The 19,654-nt window shown below is 41.9% G+C and overlaps 1 protein-coding gene across 1 annotated transcript in view; it reads right to left on the reverse strand.

The window, feature by feature from the left end:
• Window positions 1-2,465, reverse strand: part of gldn (gliomedin) — a 38,029-nt gene extending 35,564 nt beyond the window's left edge. Inside the window, exon 1 of the mRNA XM_043677369.2 lies at window positions 1,802-2,465. Within this exon, the coding sequence (XP_043533304.2) occupies window positions 1,802-2,122 (321 nt within the window). The 5' untranslated portion in view covers window positions 2,123-2,465. The remainder of the gene's footprint in view (window positions 1-1,801) is intronic.
• Between the last annotated feature and the right edge of the window lie 17,189 nt (window positions 2,466-19,654).

Genomic DNA, 19,654 nt, shown 5'->3' on the forward strand with positions numbered 1-19,654 from the left:
ATTTGAGCATTAAGAATGACTGCCATTATTTGGACATTTCAACAAAACCTGACCAATCTCAGAGTCTTAAATATGTTATGATTCAAGTAACTTCATTACTTTATCTATATTTTAAATGCTGCTTAATTTTTTTGGGGTTGCTAGCTATAGGTGTTCGGTAATGTATTTATGAGAATTCCCCAGCTGTTGCTCAAAGTTTAATCTCAGGAGATACTTAGATTATTTTTACATTACGGAGTGACAGTACAAACATTAAACTCTCTGTTGTTAGTGTCTTGAGTGCCTTGAGTGTCCAGACTCCCCCAATTGGCTCAATGTGAATAGCTGCTTGTGAGTGAGGGTGTTGGACCTGTTGGAAGTAGCGTAGATCCAAGGGAATGACCCAGGTTCTGGAAGACAAAATCTGATCTCTCCATTTCAATTGGTCCAATATCAAAGACTATGGTTTGCCCCGTTGTCATCTAAATGATTTCAAAGCTTTAAATACTCAAAAATCCATCCCAGCTTTCAATTATTGATTACAAAACATTCAATTTGTGGTAGGGAACAAATGGATAAAATTCTGAAGGTCAGAATTAATCTCCACTTGGAGATGTTAGGATTGATCTAGAACAGACAGCATGGCTTTGTGACGGGGAGATCACGTCTAATAAATTGAATTTTTTGAGGAGGTGACCAGATGAGTAGATGAGGGTAGTCTGTGTGGACTTCAGTCAGACTTTTGGATAAGTATCACATGGAGGCTGGTCAAGAAGGTAAGAGTCCACTTTGTCAAACTGGATCCAGGACTGGCTTTGTGACAGGAACCAGAGGGTGATGGTTGAATAGTTTATTTGTGCCTTTAAGCCTGTGTCTAATAGCTTACCATAGAGTTGGGTGTTAGGCTTCCTTACAGTTTGTTCTATACATCAATGATCTCAACATGAATGTCAGGAGGTACAGTATGGTCAGTAAATTCACAGATGATGTGAAAATCAGTGATGTGGTAAATTGCGAGCAGGAAAGCCTTAGACTACAGAATATAGACAGACTGGTCAGATGGGCAAAACAGTGGCATATGGAATTTAATCCTGAAAAGTGAAAGATTATGCATTTTGGAGGACTAACAAGGCAATGTTGGATAACGTCACTGTCTGAAAGGGAGGTCGAGGAGGAAACCTTCAGTACATTTAAGAACTATTTAGATAAGCATTTGAAACTTCATCACATACAAGGCGACGGGGAAAATGATGGAAAGTGGGATGAGAATAGATGGATGCTTGATGACTGGCAAGGACACAATGGGCCGAAGGGCCTTTTCCTGTTCTGTAAAACCCCCAGAGTCTTTGATAGTCTCAATCTTCCTGCATTCTGAGCCCACAATCCAATATTTGAAATGTAAAGCATATCTGAGAGTAAGAGAGCTCTTACAGCGCAGTGGTAATGTCCCTACCTCTGGGCTAAATAGTACAGGTTTAGATCCCACTGCTCCATCTTGTGCCTGAACAAGTTTGTTAAAAATGAAGATATCCTGGAGCAGAGCCACAGACAAATCCTCTTTTCTAAAAGCCTTTTATACCGCACACAATCCCCTTCTTGCATGTTTGAAGAACGAAATTTCCATTGACCGGCCATAAGTGAATTTAGAAAAAAAAAACTATACTGATGGGCTCTAATTCAATGTCAAGAATTCAGCGTTTTGTTTCTTCAAAGTTCACTCTTATAATGTGCTGATTTTGTTTAAAAATAAGATTAATTGCTTTGCGTCTCACTTGGTGATATCTCATTTTGAAATGTAATTAAAATTGACTGTATGCCTTACCGGGATCCTTGAATAAGTCATCATCATGACACTGTCCTCGGTCTCCTCCAGGCTCTTGGGTTGCTGGTGGCTTCTCTTATTGCGGTTCCTCTGCTCAGTCCAGCCGGACCCCTCCTGACTCAGGCGGGAGATGAATTCCATGGGCCAGCTCTCAGTTAGTTCCTCCAGGCGGCTGCCCATTGCTGCTTGCTGAGACCTCAGGCCATTGCACCGCACGAAGAGATAAACCAGCCCAGCGCAGTTTAACACAGTGACCAGGAACAGGCCCGACAGGAGGACATTTGTTCTCACTGAGCTGGACTGTGCTGCCGGGAAAGTCATCTTCTCTAAGGCAGGCACACGGAGCTCCGACTGCCAGCTTGCCTGATCCCAAGCCGCCGTCAGGGCTGCAGAAAACACCCTGGCGATCTCGGCCAATCTATTAAGAATGCTAGTGTGTTGCCTGGCACCTGATTTATATGCAGTTTCTTCGCCCTCTCTGCTCTGCGGCTGGAGGCTGCTTTACAGATTAATCACATTCATTTCATTCATTGCCCGATGTGCAAAAAGACACAAACATGGCATTCAGAGACAGGAGTCAGACTCAGATCCGAAGCTGGCAGGTCTCAGTCTCACTCAGATTGTGCACTGTGCCCTGAGAGTGACCCATTCTATTTCCCCATCTTCCAGTCACTGAGATGAATCTTTCCGATCTTAATTTGCTGAAATAAAGTAATAATGTACAAATCTGACACCCTCAACTCCCTGATTATATTTTGCTGTATCCTCACTAATAAACCATTCCATTTCTAATTCCTGAAAGCACTCCCAAGAATATTTTATTGCTGTCTTTTCATGTTCTGCTGAGTCCCTAATGATAAAACATTCCATTCCTAATTTCTATTGTTAATCACCTTATAATATTCTTCTGTATCCCTAATATATCCTTCAGTGTCCCTGGCACTGTCTCATTGTATATCTCATCATATCATAGAGTTATAGAGTCATGCAGCACGGAAACAGACCCTTCGGTCCAACCACTCCAGTCTGACTACAATCCCATACGAAACTAGCCCCATCCCTCCAAACATTTCTTCTTCAAATAGTTATCCAAACATCTTTTAAACATTGTAACTGTATCCTCATTCACCATTTCCTCTGGAAATTCATTCCACACACGAACCACTCTGTAAAAAAGTTGCCCCTCATCATTTTAAAATCGTTTTCCTCTCACCTTAAAAATATACCACTTAGTCTTAAAACCTCCCATCGAAGGGAAAAGACACCTGCATTCACCATATCCATACCCCTCATAATTTTATAAACCTCTAAAAGGTCACCCCTCAACCTACTACACTCCAGCCTATTTAGCCCTTCCCCATATCTCAAATCTTCCATTTCCAGCAACATCCTGATAACAGCTTAACAATATCCTTCCTACAGCAGGGCAACCAGAACTGGACACAATACTCTGGAAGAGGCCTCACAACTTCCTGTACAATCTCAACATAATGTCCCAACTCCAATATCCAAAGGTGCTAACGCCTTCTTAACTACCCTGTCTACATGTGATGCAAATTTCAAAGAATTATATACCTGAACATATCTCTGTTCTACAACACTACCCAAGATCTTGCAAAGCCCTGCTGTAGTCATACTGGGCAGCTGTAAACATTTTCGTAATATCCTGCTATGCACCCGTGCATTTCTGCAGTACCTAGTGAATGTTGGGCTTTAACTCTAATAAAGAGACAAAGTAACTGTTCATAGGAAAATAGAAACAGTTACAAGATTGAATTTGGACGGCGTGTTATTATGAAGTAAAGGTCTTTGAAATGGCTCATCAATTATTAGTTCCTTCATCACCTGCAGCAAGACATGCAACGCCAGGGAATAGAGGCTTGGTACAATGACTGTTTAGGTGTGTTTTGAAAGCATTCTAATCACAATATTTAATGCTTAAAGTGGTTTGAGATAAAGTAGGCCACTCGCTTGCACTTGAGTCCAGCTACTTGAAACAATGCAATGATTTTCACACCTTTGAGGAACTATATACGTAACCATTTCATCAGTACTCATCCAATATATGTTCATACAATTGCACCCTTGGTTATTACATGTAGGTATATCCTAAGGTTTTATATAAGTATAACTATAAAAAGGTGGCTGGTGTCAGATTAAGATGGGTGCACGAAGACTTGCGTATACTAGAAATGACAGCATCAACTTGTTAGGTCAACTGAGTTGTTTTTATTCTGTAGTCTCAACATAGCTTTTAAATGAAAGAAGCAATTCTTTACAACAGATAATTTCTATGCATTAATAGTAAAAGTTACTTTTACAGGAATATGGGTAAGACGTTTAATAAAATTGCCTCAAAGCACTTAAAAAATCTGCATATTAAGTTCATATTCTGAAAAATGACCTGTATAAAAGATACAGAGGTAAGGCTTTGCCTTTAACATAAAGAAAACTGGGAAATTATTTGAGTGCTTAAGATAAATCTGTGTAGGGCAGGCTAAAGGTTAAGACTATAGTCTGACTTGTTATATCTAGACACAATATTATTTACAGATAGGATTTTCTCATTTTGGAACTCACCAGACTAAACTGTGAAAGAAACAGAAATACATATGGATAATGATGAGTACAAATACGAATTGAACTATGTTTTTAAAGATAAAGGGACAGTTCTGTTCAACTGTTAAAAGATCAAAGAACTTTAGTGACGCATATCATTAGGAATCCAAGGCAAAATAAAAGTTTGTGTTTAATGAATGGTGATATATTTACTGTGTATTTGAAACATTACTGAGAGTAGTTCAGATTGTTTTTGTTAAGGCTCAGTCGAAGATTGAACCCAAATGTGTTGAAGTATTAAGAGTAGGCATGAAATATAGAAAGGCAAAATTTCCTGATGAAGGGCTTTTGCCCAAAACATCGATTTTCCTGCTCCTCAGATGTTGCTTGATCTGCTGTGCTTTTCCAGCACCACTCTAATCTAGACCATGAAATAAAGAAAGACCATATTTTTATCCAGCAGTTTTCATAAGCACCAGCTTTATTAAAGGAATTTACATCCAATGAAGCATTTGTGAAATACTTGCACATAGGCAACACAGCTGTTAAATCTATGCACAGCAAGTTCCCACAAATAGCAATATGACAATGACCAAACAATTCCTTTTATATGAAGTTGATAAATATTTGCTAGCACACCAGAGATAATTTCCCACATTCTTCTTTAAAATAGTGTTACAGAATCTTTCACAAATCACCTGAACAGGGGCAATGTGCCTTGGCTTAATATCTCGTCCAAAACACAGCACCTCAGACACAACAGCATTCCTTCAGTACCACACTGGAGAATTTTGTGCTCAAGACCCAGAACTGGAAACAGAACCTTGTGATGCTGAGGTAGTCGTGTTACGGATAGAGCCACAGACTTCCTGTTCCACAAGTTTAGCAACTTTGTAAATGTAGGTTGAATGTTTCCTCCAATACTACCCTCCCAATATATAAAACTATAATGCGAACAGATTGTGTAGCTTGGTTCAAGTCAATAAAGCAACATTTTCATTGGAGAGAGAAGGTAGCTTTCATAAAGTTTCATAAACATGCAAATTATTCCGGAGAAAAGACGATGATGAACTCTTCTTTCCCTTGATGAGAAGTCATTTGGACTTTCTACCTTCTCTTCCTCTATTCTCATCTCTGATGTTACGTATGAAAACAACTTTGTCTCCAAAGCTGAAGCCATCCTTTTCATGAACACCCCCTCATTATTTTTGCCCAGTCTGGATCTTCCTGGTTAACCTCTGCATAAGTTCAATTCCACAAAACAGTGTAACTTCTCCATTTTGCACATTCTACCCAATGGAGTTGTTCACTGGGATCTATCTCCTGGTGCATGCTGGTCCTAACCAATCCCCCATCTCTGTTCAATTTCGTGTATGCTGTTTTTGTTAATATTTCCCTTTTCCCAAACGTTAGTTCTCCGATTTTGAAATTATCATTAATGCGTTTTTCTTAAAAGCCTAAGTCCTTCCAAGTTATGAACTCAGCTTTATATCTCCTTCCTCTCTAAATTCCTTAATATCACTGAGTGTTGTTCTAATCTTTCATTCAAGTTCTCTCAGCCTGGTTTCTGTTTGCCACACCAAACTGCCTTTGTTGAATTCATCAACAATGACTGATTGGAACACTGATTGACTATCAAAAGATATCAAGGGAAATGGAGTTAGTGTGGGAAAATGGCATTGATGTAAAAGATCAGCTAGGAATACTGGAGCATTCCTGCTCCTATGTTCCTGTTATGGACCAGATCAAGCACCCTCAAAATATAACAAGGAGATAACTTAGACCCCATCTTTTTCTTATTTTTAAAGGTAAGTATAAGATGTTGTGTTCCAGATGCAATTTGGTTTGACAAACTACCAGAGTTGAAGTAAAACCCAGTTTATTCTTACACAATAGTTAACATACAAACAAAAGACAGAAGAAAACGGGAATAAACTTAACTCTATTGCTGCATGCTTCACAAAGAGATGCCAGAATGTCATGAGAAACATTATCAGAGAGAAAAAAAGGAAGGGGAGAAGTTTTAAGGTAATACAAAAGTCAAAATGTTGTTATTTTGAGACAGACAAGAGATTTGTTTTATTCATTCACAGAATGTGGGTATCACTAGCTAGGCCAGCATTTATTGCCCATCCCTAATTACCCAGGGGGCAATTAAGTGTCAAACACGTTGCTGTGGGTCTGGCATCAGGTAAGGACCCCAAGTAAAAACAGGTGGAACAACATCTCGGTTTCCCCGGCAAGGAAATGCCATGAGGGCCAGACCAGCAGCTTCCTTCCCAGATCGTTTTTCACGACAGTTGGCAATGGTTTCATAGTCATCATTAGACTCTTAATTCCAGATTTGTATTGAATGCAAATTCCATTGTCTGCCCATGACAGTGATTGAATCCATGTCCCCAGCGTGGTATCTGGGTCTTGGGATTAACCATCCAGTAATAATACCACAAGGCCATCAGTTCTCCCAGCACATGAGGGGCATGGAATGTTGCACGAGAAAACAAGGAATAATGATAATAGTCAATGACCTAACAATAGAACCGACCTTGGAAAACAACACCCTGATTTACATGGGCAGAAGGAGTGGATCATAAGGACAATATGATCCTTATTGGATGGGTATTAACCACACAGAAGGAAAAACCAGTAAAACTGATGAGTGACACATACTAGTGCAACGCCGATTTCCAAATGGAGGCTGAGTTCTTCCATTTCCGAGTATTACTTTATTAGTTTTATTTTTGTCTCAAGCCTAATATACTTAATGGACACTGTAGCCTTAATTTTAAAAAATCAACAAACTGCGGATGCTGGAAATCACAAACAAAACAAAAACTGAAATTACTGAAAAAACCCAGCATTGTGGGTAGTATCAGTGGAGAGACATGACAGCGAATGTTTCGGGTCCAGTGACCTTGCTTCCAAACACCGTAACTTTAATGTCAGCACAGGAATTTCAGGCCAGAGGGGAAGCAAAGTCAAAAGTCACATGACACCAGATTAAAGTCCAACTGGTTTATTTGAAACACAAGCTTTTGGAGTGCTGCTCCTTCATCAGGTGATGAAGGAAAGTAGGCAGCAATGGTGTGACCTTGATTTTGCTGGCCAGTAATGCTCAAGGGTAACTTGTGATGCCCAGCACTATTGCTCGGAACATTTTAAAATTGCATTGTGTTTCCTCTGGTCCATCTTAAAGAAATTGCTGCATGTTGTGCTCGTGTTTTATCTCAGTACCCCACCTGAACACGGGTGGGACAAAACACATCCCAGTTTCTCCTGGTAATGAAAAGCCATGGATTTTTGGCTTAACTGTACTGGAAACAAGTTGAAATGTTTGCCTTACAGCAGTTTCAGGAAACATATATAAATGAATAGATGAGACTCAATGAAGGATTATATGTACTTCTTGCAGAGTTCCTCTAATCACTGGAGTGCCTTCATGTACCTAATAGAGAGCCTTTTTAAAAGAAAGAACATATAAGTGTGATCCAGGTGATCCTTTAAAATATACAGTGAGCTGCCATTAATATCCTTGCATAATAAGAGCCTAATCTAAGATAATTATGTAAAGAGAACAAAACAAATATTTCTTGACTCAGTAATTTTGTTCACAAAATGTGCAAATGGATTTAATTCACTTTGTGTTTGATCCTATCTGTTTGCAACCTTCCAGAATGAAGATCTAGTGTCAAGGATGCAGTTTTGAAAGTAGTTCAATAATATCATGAACAACTGCACTGTTTGCCTTGCACAGTAGTCAATTCACCACAGCCTCATCACTTAGCTATCAACAACCTCTGTTCATCATCTGTCACATCAAACCAAAACAAAACACTGCAGGTGCTGGAAATCTGAATTATAGTAATAACAAGTAAATGCTGGAGAAACACAGCAGGTCTGGCAGTAAATATGGAGAGCACAACAGAGTTCAAGTTTCAAGTCTAGTAACCCTTCATCAAAATGTCTATCAAAGTGTCACTGGACTTGAAGCATGTAACTCTTTTTTTATTCATTTGTAGGATGTAGATGTGACTAAGCTTGTGCAAATTTATTGCCCATCCCTAATTGTTAAGAATCAACCACATTGCTTCAGGACTGGAGTCACATGTAGGTCAGGCCAGATAAGGACAGCAACTTCCTTCCCTAAAGGACTTTAGTGAACCAGATGAGTTTTTCCTTAGCAAATGATAATGGTTTCATTGTCATCATCAGGCTTTTAATTGCAGACTGTTATTAAACTCAAATGCCATCTCTGCTATCTATCATGGTGAGGCTCAAACCCAGAACATCTGATGAAGATTTCCTGAATTTGAAAACTCTGCTTTCTTCCCCACAGATGCTGCCAGAGTTGCTGAGTTTGCTAGCAATTTCTGGTTTGGTTTTCCAGAACATTACTTGGGTTTCTACATTAACAGTCTGATGGTGCTACCACTGGGCCATTTCTTCCCCTCTCTCTGCAGGTGCTGCCTGACTTGCTGAGTTTCTCCAGTACTTCCTGCTTGTGTTTCAGCTATCTACCATTCACAGTTTGTCATTTTATCTGACTCTTCTTCAACACTGTTAAACTATAGCAGCTTGTCCCAGCTGCAGAGTACTCAGAGGCACAGCACAATAAGGCCACATTCAAAAGAAGGTGGGCAGAACAAAAGACTTGGTGCATTGATAGCCTGGTAGAAAGTCAAAGCCAAGCAGCATGGAGCGGTGCAGCATCAATTTGGCACAGGATAACGTATTTTCCAGCATCAAAATAGTGATCAACTCCATCAGCAAATGTGTGGACCCATTCAGTGCCCAAAGGCTGAACTTTCTCTGCCGTACCAACAGCTTCCAACAGTGACTGAGAGCAGCAGCAGATGCTCAGACTGAAGTCATGCAAAGTCAGTTTCCTCCCAGGCTCAATCACTGACAGTGCTGTCGTCATGGATACGCATTAACGTGTGCAAGGCGGCTAGAAGACTGTCATAGAAGTCCAGCAACAGATGGTCGAAACTCCGTCGCAGGAGGGGTTGGCGTATCTGTGACGTCTTGCTCAGGAAGACAAACTCATCCATCTACTCCTGCCATTGCACAAGTGCCTTGTTGTTGCCTGCTAATGTCAGTCTCTATCTACAATCTCCCTGCCTGAAAGTCTTCCAGCAGCCAGACTGCAGCTACTGGGGAAGCACTGCAAAGGAGCATGAGGACAGACAAAGACAAATATGAGGCAAGCAGTAGGGGAATGCACGAGGTACATTATTGTATGGAATGTTAATTGCTTTGATTAGTGAATTCAGTTTGAAAAGTCTGTCTTCCAATGGCCTTGATTCATGCACTGTGACAAAGTGAGTCCTGTGATGATTGGCAAGAGGTGGAAGTGGCATTATGCTGGTGAATAGAGAATGGGTTCACAGTTACTAATATCATGTGCTGCTGAGCTTTTCGCCAATAATCGGGTCAGAAAGTGAATGTCAAGGTTACTTGGTCTTTTCATCTTCCTATTTCTCCTTCCAATCCAATCCTAAATTGCTCACTATAGCCGGCAATAAGGCTACACCCTCACGGTGGTGAGTTGGTGTAGTGCACAGTGCATCACCTCAAAATGTCACACCCTCTCTGAGGAGTAGTCCTCAGAGCAGTGTGTACACAGAAAACATGGTCTTTCAGCATCTCAGTGGTCTGCTGCTGCACACTTCCATGCTGCACTTGTTCAGCCTGTACATTGTGGAGAGTCATCAGGGGTTATCATCACTGGGCAGTCTTTGTCACCCAGTAGCCAGGCTTTAGCTTACTGTGGACTCTCAAATACAGCTGGCAGAGTGAGCTGTCACAGAGTCATAGAGATGTACAGCATGGAGGAGAAAGTGAGGACTGCAGATGCTGGAAACCAGAGTCAAGAGTGTGGTGCTGGAAAGACACAGATGGTCAGGCGGCATCCGAGGAGCAGGAGAATCAACATTTCTGATGAAGGGCTTATGCCCAAAACATCAATTCTCTTGCTTCACGGATGCTGCCTGACCTGCTGTATCTTTCCAGCATGTACAGCACAGAAACAAAACCTTCAGTCCAACTCATCTATGCCAACTGGATATCCTAAATTAATCTAGTCCCATTTGGCCCATAGCCCTCTAAAATTTTACTATTCATATACCCATCCAGATGCCTTTGAAATGTTGTAATTGTACCAGTTTCCACCACTTCCTCTGGCAGCTCATTCCATACACACACAGCATGAAAACATTGCCCCTTAGGTCCCTCTCGCAGGTGAGGTGCCGGAAAACTAGAGGTTAGCTAACATAGGCCACTGTTTAACAAAGGTGGTAAGGACAAGCCAGGGAACCATAGACCAGTGAGCTTGACGTCGGTGGTGGGCAAGTTGTTGGAGGAAATCCTGAGGGACAGGATGTACATGTATTTGGAAAGGCAAGGACTGATTAGAGATAGTCAACATAGCTTTGTGCATGGGAAACCATGTCTAACAAACTTGATTGAGTTTTTTGAAGAAGTAACAAAGAGGATTGACGAGGGCAGAGCAGTAGAAGTGATCCATATGAACTTCAGTAAGGAGTTCAACAAAGTTCCCATGGGAGACTGGTGAGCAAGGTTAGAACTCATGGAATACAGGGAGAACTAACCATTTGGATACAGATCTGGCTCAAAGGTAAAAGACAGAGGGTGGTGGTGGAGGGTTGTTTTTCAGACTGGAGGTCTGTGACCAGTGGAGTGTCACAAGGATCGGTGCTGGGTCCACTACTTTTCATCATTTATGTAAATGATTTGGATGTGAGCATAAGAGGTACAGTTAGTAAGTTTGTAGATGACACCAAAATTGGAAGTGTAGTGGACAGTGAAGAAGGTTACCTCAGATTACCAGATGGGCCAATGAGCTGAGAAGTGGCAAATGGAGTTTAATTTAGATAAATGCGAGGTGCTGCATTTTGGGGAAGCAAATCTTAGCAAGACTTATACACTTAATAGTAAGGTCCTTGGGAGTATTGCTGAACAAAGAGACCTTGGAGTGCAGGTTCATAGCTCCTTGAAAGTGGAGTCGCAGGTAGATAGGATAGTGAAGAAGTTTTTTGGTATGCTTTCCTTTATTGGTCAGAGTATTGAGTACAGGAGTTGGGAGGTCATGTTGCAGCTGTGCAAGACATTGGTTCGGCCACTGTTGGAATATTGCGTGCAATTCTGGTCTCCTTCCTATCGGAAAGATGTTGTGAAACTTGAAAGGGTTCAGAAAAGATTTACAAGGATGTTGCCAGGGTTGGAGGATTTGAGCTAAGGAAAGAGGTTGAATAGGCTGGGGGTGTTTTCCCTGGATCGTTGAGGAGTGACCTTATAGAGGTTTATAAAATCATGAGGGGCATGGATAGGATAAATAGGCGAAGTATTTTCCCTGGGGTGGGGGAGTCCAGAACTAGAGGGCATAGGCTTAGGGTGAGAGGGGAAAGTTATAAAAGAGACCTAAGGGGCAACTTTTTCACGCAGAGGGTGGTACATGTGTGGAATGAGCTGCCAGATGATGTGGTGGAGGCTAGTACAATTGCAACATTTAAAAGGCATCTGGATGGGTATATGAATAGGAAGGGTGTGGAGGGATATGGGCCAGTTGCTGGCAGGTGGGACTAGATTGGGTTGGGACATCTGGTTGGCATGGACGAGTTGGATGGAAGGGTCTGTTTCTGTGCTGTACAGCTCTATGACTCTATGACTCTACACCCTTTAGTTCTGGACTCCCCCACCCCAGGGAAAGACCTTGTCTATTTACCCTATCCATACTCCTCATGATTTTATAAACCTCTATAAGGTCACCCCTCAGTCTCCAACTCTCCAGGGAAAATAGTCCCAGCCTATTCAGTCTCTCCCTACAGCTCAAATCCTCTAACCCTGGCAACATCCTTATAAATCTTTTCTGACCCCTTTCAAGTCACAGATTATCCTGACTGCTGCCAAAATGCTAGGCATCAATCTACGTGATTCACTTTATTTTAACACCTAAACGCCAGACATTGAGTGAGTGGCAATCTCCTTTGGATGCATGAGAGGGCAAAGGTATCACCCAAAAAACAATGCCAACAATACCACCTTGCACCATGAGGAAGTTTGAAATCCTGTGAGCTCGGCCTACCTGCTTTCATTTGGCAAGAGAGAATGAAAGGAAGATAGCTTTCAATGAACAGTGTCCATCTGTGACCTCCCTTCTGCAGCAATTGATGGGAAACTGTGAGATGTTCCATTTCCTGCCTCGAAGAAACAGCACAGATAAAACTGCACAGTTTGTAACAGTCACTTTCTCAGCCACAGGCAGTGCAGTCTTGCCCCTGCTCTAAGATTGCAATTGTAGCTGTAGCACGTGACATATGTTAGTGAGACATTGTAGGTCAGCGAGCATTGAGGTGATGGCTGAACGAGTTGGAATACGGTGCAGGGCCTGGGCTAAGTTTACAGAAGCTGGAATTTGGGAGGCAGTCATGAGAGAGTTTGAGGGTCATGCTAGAAGCTAACATAAGCATCTTTGTACATCTTCCCTAACATTCTTCTCGCTCCCATTTGGAGTCCATCATCCAATCCCTGGGAGGCAAGTCACTTTCCGTGCCTGCCAGGTGAGCCAGGAGTCAGGTGAGTTAAGGCCCTTTGCAGCTATTGGGCTAGAGGGCTTTCATTGGTGACAAGTTGAGGGGAATGCCTCACCCAGAACATCATTATGAGCTGGCAGGAAAGGACAAGGATTTTCTCCAGAGCCTACTCATCAATTATTTCCTTTGTTTGCCAATTCTCTCACCACCTCCAGGGAACAAAATGCTGCAAAAAGTGGGGAATGGCAATACTTAGTTCCTTTATCTGGAAAGCTAGGGAAATAGAAAACCCTACTGCTGACAGGATGAGATGAAGAAGATTGGGATGAGGCATATGTGGAGCATAAAGATGAGCATGGAATAATTGACATAAATGTTTTTTTCTCTCTCTTAATTTCTGTGTAAAATGACTGTTTAGCATTGATAGAAACACTCATTAGCAAATAAATTTTAATCCTGAAGAGATTATAATGGAAATGAAACTTATATCGTTCCATGAATTTCTAAAAGTAGGTTTTAGCTTGAAGGAGTTTATACTGGATTCCTGAAGAAGGGCTCATGCCCGAAACGTCGATTCTCCTGATCCTTGGATGCTGCCTGACCTGCTGCGCTTTTCCAGCAACACATTTTCAGCTCTGATCTCCAGCATCTGCAGTCCTCACTTTCTCCTATACTGGATTCCTAGCCTTCTGATAAAATTTTAGGGCAAACCGATTGCTATGCTTGCACAGTCAGATGGTTCTACAGATGGGGTATGGACTATTGCAAAGCTAAGCATTAACACTTTTATTTTGTGAATCAACACATTGGGGGAGTAAAATGCATAATGCACGTTAGCTATGCAAGGCCAATATACAAGAGACGCAAGAGTAGGAATGTGATCTAATTAATCTACAATACATCAGTTTATTTTAAAATGTAACACAATCGCTCCACTCATACAATCCTTAACTCTGTTCCAAATTATTTTTCTTTCATACTATTCGAATAGCTGTGTTTCATATGAATCTGGTTAACTTGCAACCTGAGTAAGTCAACTTGATGGAGTTGACCATGTTTTTGTTACAGTTCCTGCAGTACTAATTTATCTCAGTACTAATTGGGAAAAACTGAATCCAGATTTTACTGTGGTTTGTTTGATATAAAACTAAGCGAAGTAAGACTATAAGAGGAATGTTATCCAGTGGACTTAAATTAAGTGATTCTAATCTTGCTTGTTAGTGGAAGATTGGTGATCAGACTTAACAACAATTTCCAATTCAATAATGTAACAGCAAAAGGATAACTTAAGCCAGCCACTAGCCATTTATACCATTAATACTAATTGGAATAGGGCATGATCTCAATTTATTCTGCCATTCAGTCCAAATTGTTTACAGCTCACTTGGCATATGGAATGTGTGCTAAAAAAGCTTTGATAATGTGTGGTTGTGATGTTACCTGATTTTTAAAAAGTAATTGGGACTGGCTTCCCAGTGTTCACCAAGATTGTCTCAAAATCCAACTACATTAATTGAGGTCACACAATTGTGACTGCAGGATCTTGGAGCTTTGTCAAACATTAAGGGTCTTTCAGAGTTTCTTTCAGAGCTCAAGTTTTAGGTTTGTTGCCCACCAGTATAATACTGCTCTACGGAGATTTCCAACACATTGCCAGAGAGTTCATACGGTGGAAAAAACTGAAAGAATAAACAATAATAAAACATTATATTGATATGAAGCCTTTAATGGAAGAAAACATACTGAAATTGTAATCTTAAAGGAAGTATAACATCAATCTATAGAAGGCGATATAAGGTTAGATGACCAAAACATTGGTCAAAGAGGCAAGTTTCTCAAGAGTGTCACGCAGAAAGCAAGTAAGGTGCAGACAGGGTACTCCAGACCCTCGCGCCTCAGGGATCTCTGAGGTCTATGTGAAGCTGAGACTTCCAGTATCATGAATTAATGAGTTGACATGTGCACTCTCGGAGGACCTGCACTGCCATGTGGTTGTTCAGCTTAGAGGGAACATTGTGAGTGACCTAATACTCAGCCAGATGTACATGTGAAGTGACAGAAGAAACCTTTTTGTCAAGGTGATTGTTTGGGAGAAAACAAAATGCTACTGTTGTAAGTGCACTTGGAGCTGTAGTTACAACCTCATGAAATTGGGCAGTCCTGTTGGAAAATGTAATATCCTAAATGTTCCCTCTAACCCTCATTCCATACCCATACTATTGACATGGCAGTGATATAAAATGAGTTACTGAAGAATCATGTTGAGCCAGGATGGTTTTTCAAGAATCCATCAGATGTTGCATCAATGTCAACTGCGAATATAAATGTCTGCCACTGGCTGGAGGTGACAGGTTATTCTAGGAGAAAGTGAGGGCTGCAGCTGCTGGAGTTCAGAGCTGAAAATGTGTTGCTGGAAAAGCGCAGCAGGTCAGGCAGCATCCAAGGAGCAGGAGAATCGAGGTTTCGGGCATGAGCCCTTCTTTAGGAACCTCCCTGACAGGTGACAGGTTATTGTAAGGCTTCTATGAGGTAAAATTATATTGCACAAAATTGTATAGTTTTGGTCTCCTTACTTAAGAAAGAATATAGTGGCACTGGAGGGGGTACAGAGGAGATTTGCTAGATTGATTCTGGAATTGAGTAGGTTGCTTTATGAGGAGAGATTGAATAGGCTGGAACTGTACTCACTGGAATTTAGAAGCATGAAGGGGATCTATTACACATATAAAACTTGATGGGAATACATAGGATAGAAGCAGGAAGGTTGTTTCCATTGGCAGGTGGAACTAGAACTAGGGAGCATAACCTCAAAATACAGGGGAACAGATCTAGGATGGAGTTGAGGAGGAACTCCTTCACCCAAAGAGTTGTGAATCTGTGGAATTCCCTGCCCAGTGAAGCAGTTGAGGTGACCTTGTTGAATGTTTTTAAGGCAAAGATAGATTTTTGAACAGTAAAAGAATTAAGCGTTGTGGTGTGCAGATGGGTAAGTGGAGCTGAGTCCATGATCTTATTGAATGGTGGGGTAGGCTTGATTGGCCAGATGGCCTACTCCTGCTCCTATTTCTAATGTTCTTATGCTCTTCTCAATCATTTAAGCATCCCATTCAGAAGCAAAGAATCACTTCACTTTACACTTGGTACGAGAAGGCAGTGAATGGATTCAGATGATGAGTATAAGTGGCGACATAGGTGGGACAAAACCAGAGTTGAAACAAACATTGGTAACATTCTACAACTGGGAACAGTTCTGAATCATGAATAAAGTTGACCAACACCACCTCAATGTAAATTTTACCCTCCATTCTTTAACATCAGTGAAAAAGCCAGCATGAAATATAAAGTGAATAAGCACATAGTGGCCTTTTCATTAACATTAGTGAACTAAAAACACCTTTTTACCCTCAGAATTATTGTCAAGTTAATTAATTAACTAGTGCTGAAGTACATACAATGCCATGCCACTCGCAAATATTTCTGTGTCTTGCCCGCGACCATTCACTGTGCAGTTTGGCACAGAATGTGAAAAGTTCAAATGCAATCATATAAAAAAAGCAAGAATATTATTCTTGGCTTTTACTGAGTGCAACAAACTAGTTCATTTTAAAATTCACGAATTCCTACTTATGCATAGAATCTTTATTTAATGGATGTTCAGGAAAGGAAACATCTCAGAAGACCCAGCTGTCATCACATCACAAGGAACAAAACTGTGATTTTTTTTTTGGACATTTTCTAACAGGATTTATAGCAGCTTGATGTGAGATTTGTCATTGCACCAGTTATTGAGCAAGTCTAAAGATAGATTTGCTGATGGTGATTACTGATTGCCTTGTTACTTTATAAAAATAGAAATAGTTATCTTCAGACAGAGTGCTTACTGTTTTTTTGACCTGGTCGGCTTCTATTATGACTATTGTTTTTGTATACACCAGTGTTTTCATTTATTTCACTCACCTTTAGCACACTTTGGAGTGCTCCAGTAATAACAGTCTGTAAAATCCAGTATTACTCATCAGTCATCTGGGATAATAATTTATTGATACCATAAGAGCCAGCTACTGATGGAGTGAAAGGTCTTCAATAATATTAACCCTTAAAAGTGGATTGAAAGATAATTTTGATGCAAAATATATCTTAATTTAGTATTTCTGTGATGGTTCCTGCTCCTAGTCTATGTCAACACAGTTGGCATGACCAGTACATTAAGTACTAGGCAGAAGCTTTCATTTTCCTCAGTCTAAAGTTTCAAGAAATGTTACCATTTATTAGATAGAAGTCACATTTTGATATCTGATATATTAAATGTACCACAAATAATGGGGGTGGATTGTCCCTAATCCACCTGCAAGGAACTAACATGATAAATGAAATAAAAACTGAAAGAACTGAGGATTATGGAAATCAGAAACAAGAACAGAAACTGCTGGAAAAGCTCAGCAAGTCTGGCAGCATCTGTGGAGAGAAAGCAGAGTTAGCGAGCGTTGAGACTATCAACAAACACATTGACTTGGACCCCATTTACCACCCCGTAAGAAAAAGAACAGGAAATGACATCACCATTGGAAATGATATCACCACAGGAAATGACATCACCAAACCAAATAAACCCAAACATTTAAATAGAAAGCAGGAATCATCAGCAGTGCTTTGTCCGGAGGCTCACTGAAGACGTTACCTAGTGTGGTGATGAAACATCTGAAAATGATGTTTCCAGCTCAGCAAGCAAATGTACATCCAAGAAAGCAGAGTTAACGTTTGGAGTCCAATGACCCTTTTTCAGAATTGATGGTGGCAAGGAAAGGTTGTCTTTTTATGCAGAAGACAGGATTGGGAGAGGGGTTTAGGGGTCAATGATAAGTGGAGGCAGTGACCAAAGAGAGAGAAGAACAGTTGGACAGATAAAGGAGTGGACAAAGACCAACACAGGAAAAATGAACAGCAACTAATGGGGACAATTAATGACTAACAACGGGTTGTTTGTAATAGCAGACCATGTGATAACAAGGCCTGGTGTGTGGGGGTTGGGATAGCATGCTCAAGCCCTAAAATAGTTGAACTCAATATTGAGTCCAGAAGGCTGTAGAGTTCCCATGCAGAAAATGAGGTGCTGTTCTTCCAGCTTGTGCTGAGCTTCACTGAAGCACTACAGCAAACCTGAGACAGAAATGTTGGCCAGGGAACACTTCAAACCTCAACACATCAACATAGGTGGACTAGGACAGATTGTTGATGAAGGGCTTATGCCCAAACTCTCCTGCTCCTCAGATGTTGCTGACCGGCTGTGCTTTTCCAGCACCACACTTTTTGACTCTGATCTCCAGCATTTGCAGTCATCACTTTTCTTCCTGGACAGATTGTTGGTGACCATCGCTCTCAACCATCTCCACCTCAGCTCCACTGATGCAGATAGGGATGTGCCCTCAACTCCGCTTCCTGAAGTTAATGACCAATTCCTTAATTTTGCTGACATTGATGGAGAGATTGGCATCTTCACACCATTTCAGAGGGCAGTTGACAGTGAACTACATTGCAATGGGGTCTGGAGTATAAACCAGGCCGTGATAGCAGGATAGCAGATTGCCTTCCCTAAAGGAAGGATCAATCCATCTTCCGCAACTACACTGGCCCCACCCCCCACCTTTTCCTCCGCTACATCGATGACTGTATCGGCGCCGCCTCATTCTCCCACGAGGAAGTTGAACAGTTCATCCACTTCACCAACACCTTCCACCCCGACCTCAAATTCACTGGACAGTCTCAGATTCCTCCCTCCCCTTCCTCGACCTTTCTATTTCTATCTCAGGCGACCAAATCAACACGGACATCTACTACAAACCGACCGACTCCCACAGCTATCTGGACTACACCTCCTCCCATCCTGCCCCCTGTAAAAACGCCATCCCATTCTCCCAATTCCTTCGACTCCGCCGCATCTGCTCCCAGGAGGACCAGTTCCAAAAACGCAGATGGCCTCCTTCTTTAAGGACCGCAATTTCTCCCCCGACGTGGTCGACGATGCCCTCCACCGCATCTCTTCCACTTCCCGCTCCTCCGCCCTTGAACCCCGCCCCTCCAACCGCCACCAGGACAGAACCCCACTGGTCCTCACCTACCACCCCACCAATCTCCATGTACAGCGCATCATCTGGCGTCATTTCCGCTACCTCCAAACGGACCCCACCACCAAGGATATATTTCCCTCTCCTCCCCTATCAGCATTCCGTAAAGACCACTCCCTCCGTGACTCCCTCGTCAGATCCACACCCCCCACCAACCCAACCTCCACTCCCGGCACCTTCCCCTGCAACCTCAGGAGGTGCAAGACTTGCGCCCACACCTCCTCGCTCATCTACCTCCAAGGCCCCAAAGGAAACTTCCATATCCGCCACAGATTCACCTGCACCTCCACACATATCATCTATTGCATCCTCTGCACCCGATGTGGCCTCCTCTATATTGGGGAGACAGGCCGGCTAATTGCGGAGCGTTTCAGAGAACACCTCTGGGACACCCGGACCAACCAACCCAACCACCCTGTAGCTCAACATTTCAATTCCCCCTCCCACTCCACCAAGGATATGCAGGTCTTTGGACTCCTCCATCGTCAAACCACAACAAAACGACGGTTGGAGGAAGAACGCCTCATCTTCCGCCTAGGAACCCTCCAACCACAAGGGATGAACTCGGATTTCACCAGTTTCCTCATTTCCCCTCCCCCCACCCTGTCTCAGTCAAATCC

The sequence above is a fragment of the Chiloscyllium plagiosum genome, unplaced genomic scaffold, assembly GCF_037043375.1.
Source record: "Chiloscyllium plagiosum isolate Xiang-an unplaced genomic scaffold, Cpla_swu_hap1 HiC_scaffold_39, whole genome shotgun sequence".
NCBI classification, from domain to species: domain Eukaryota; kingdom Metazoa; phylum Chordata; class Chondrichthyes; order Orectolobiformes; family Hemiscylliidae; genus Chiloscyllium; species Chiloscyllium plagiosum.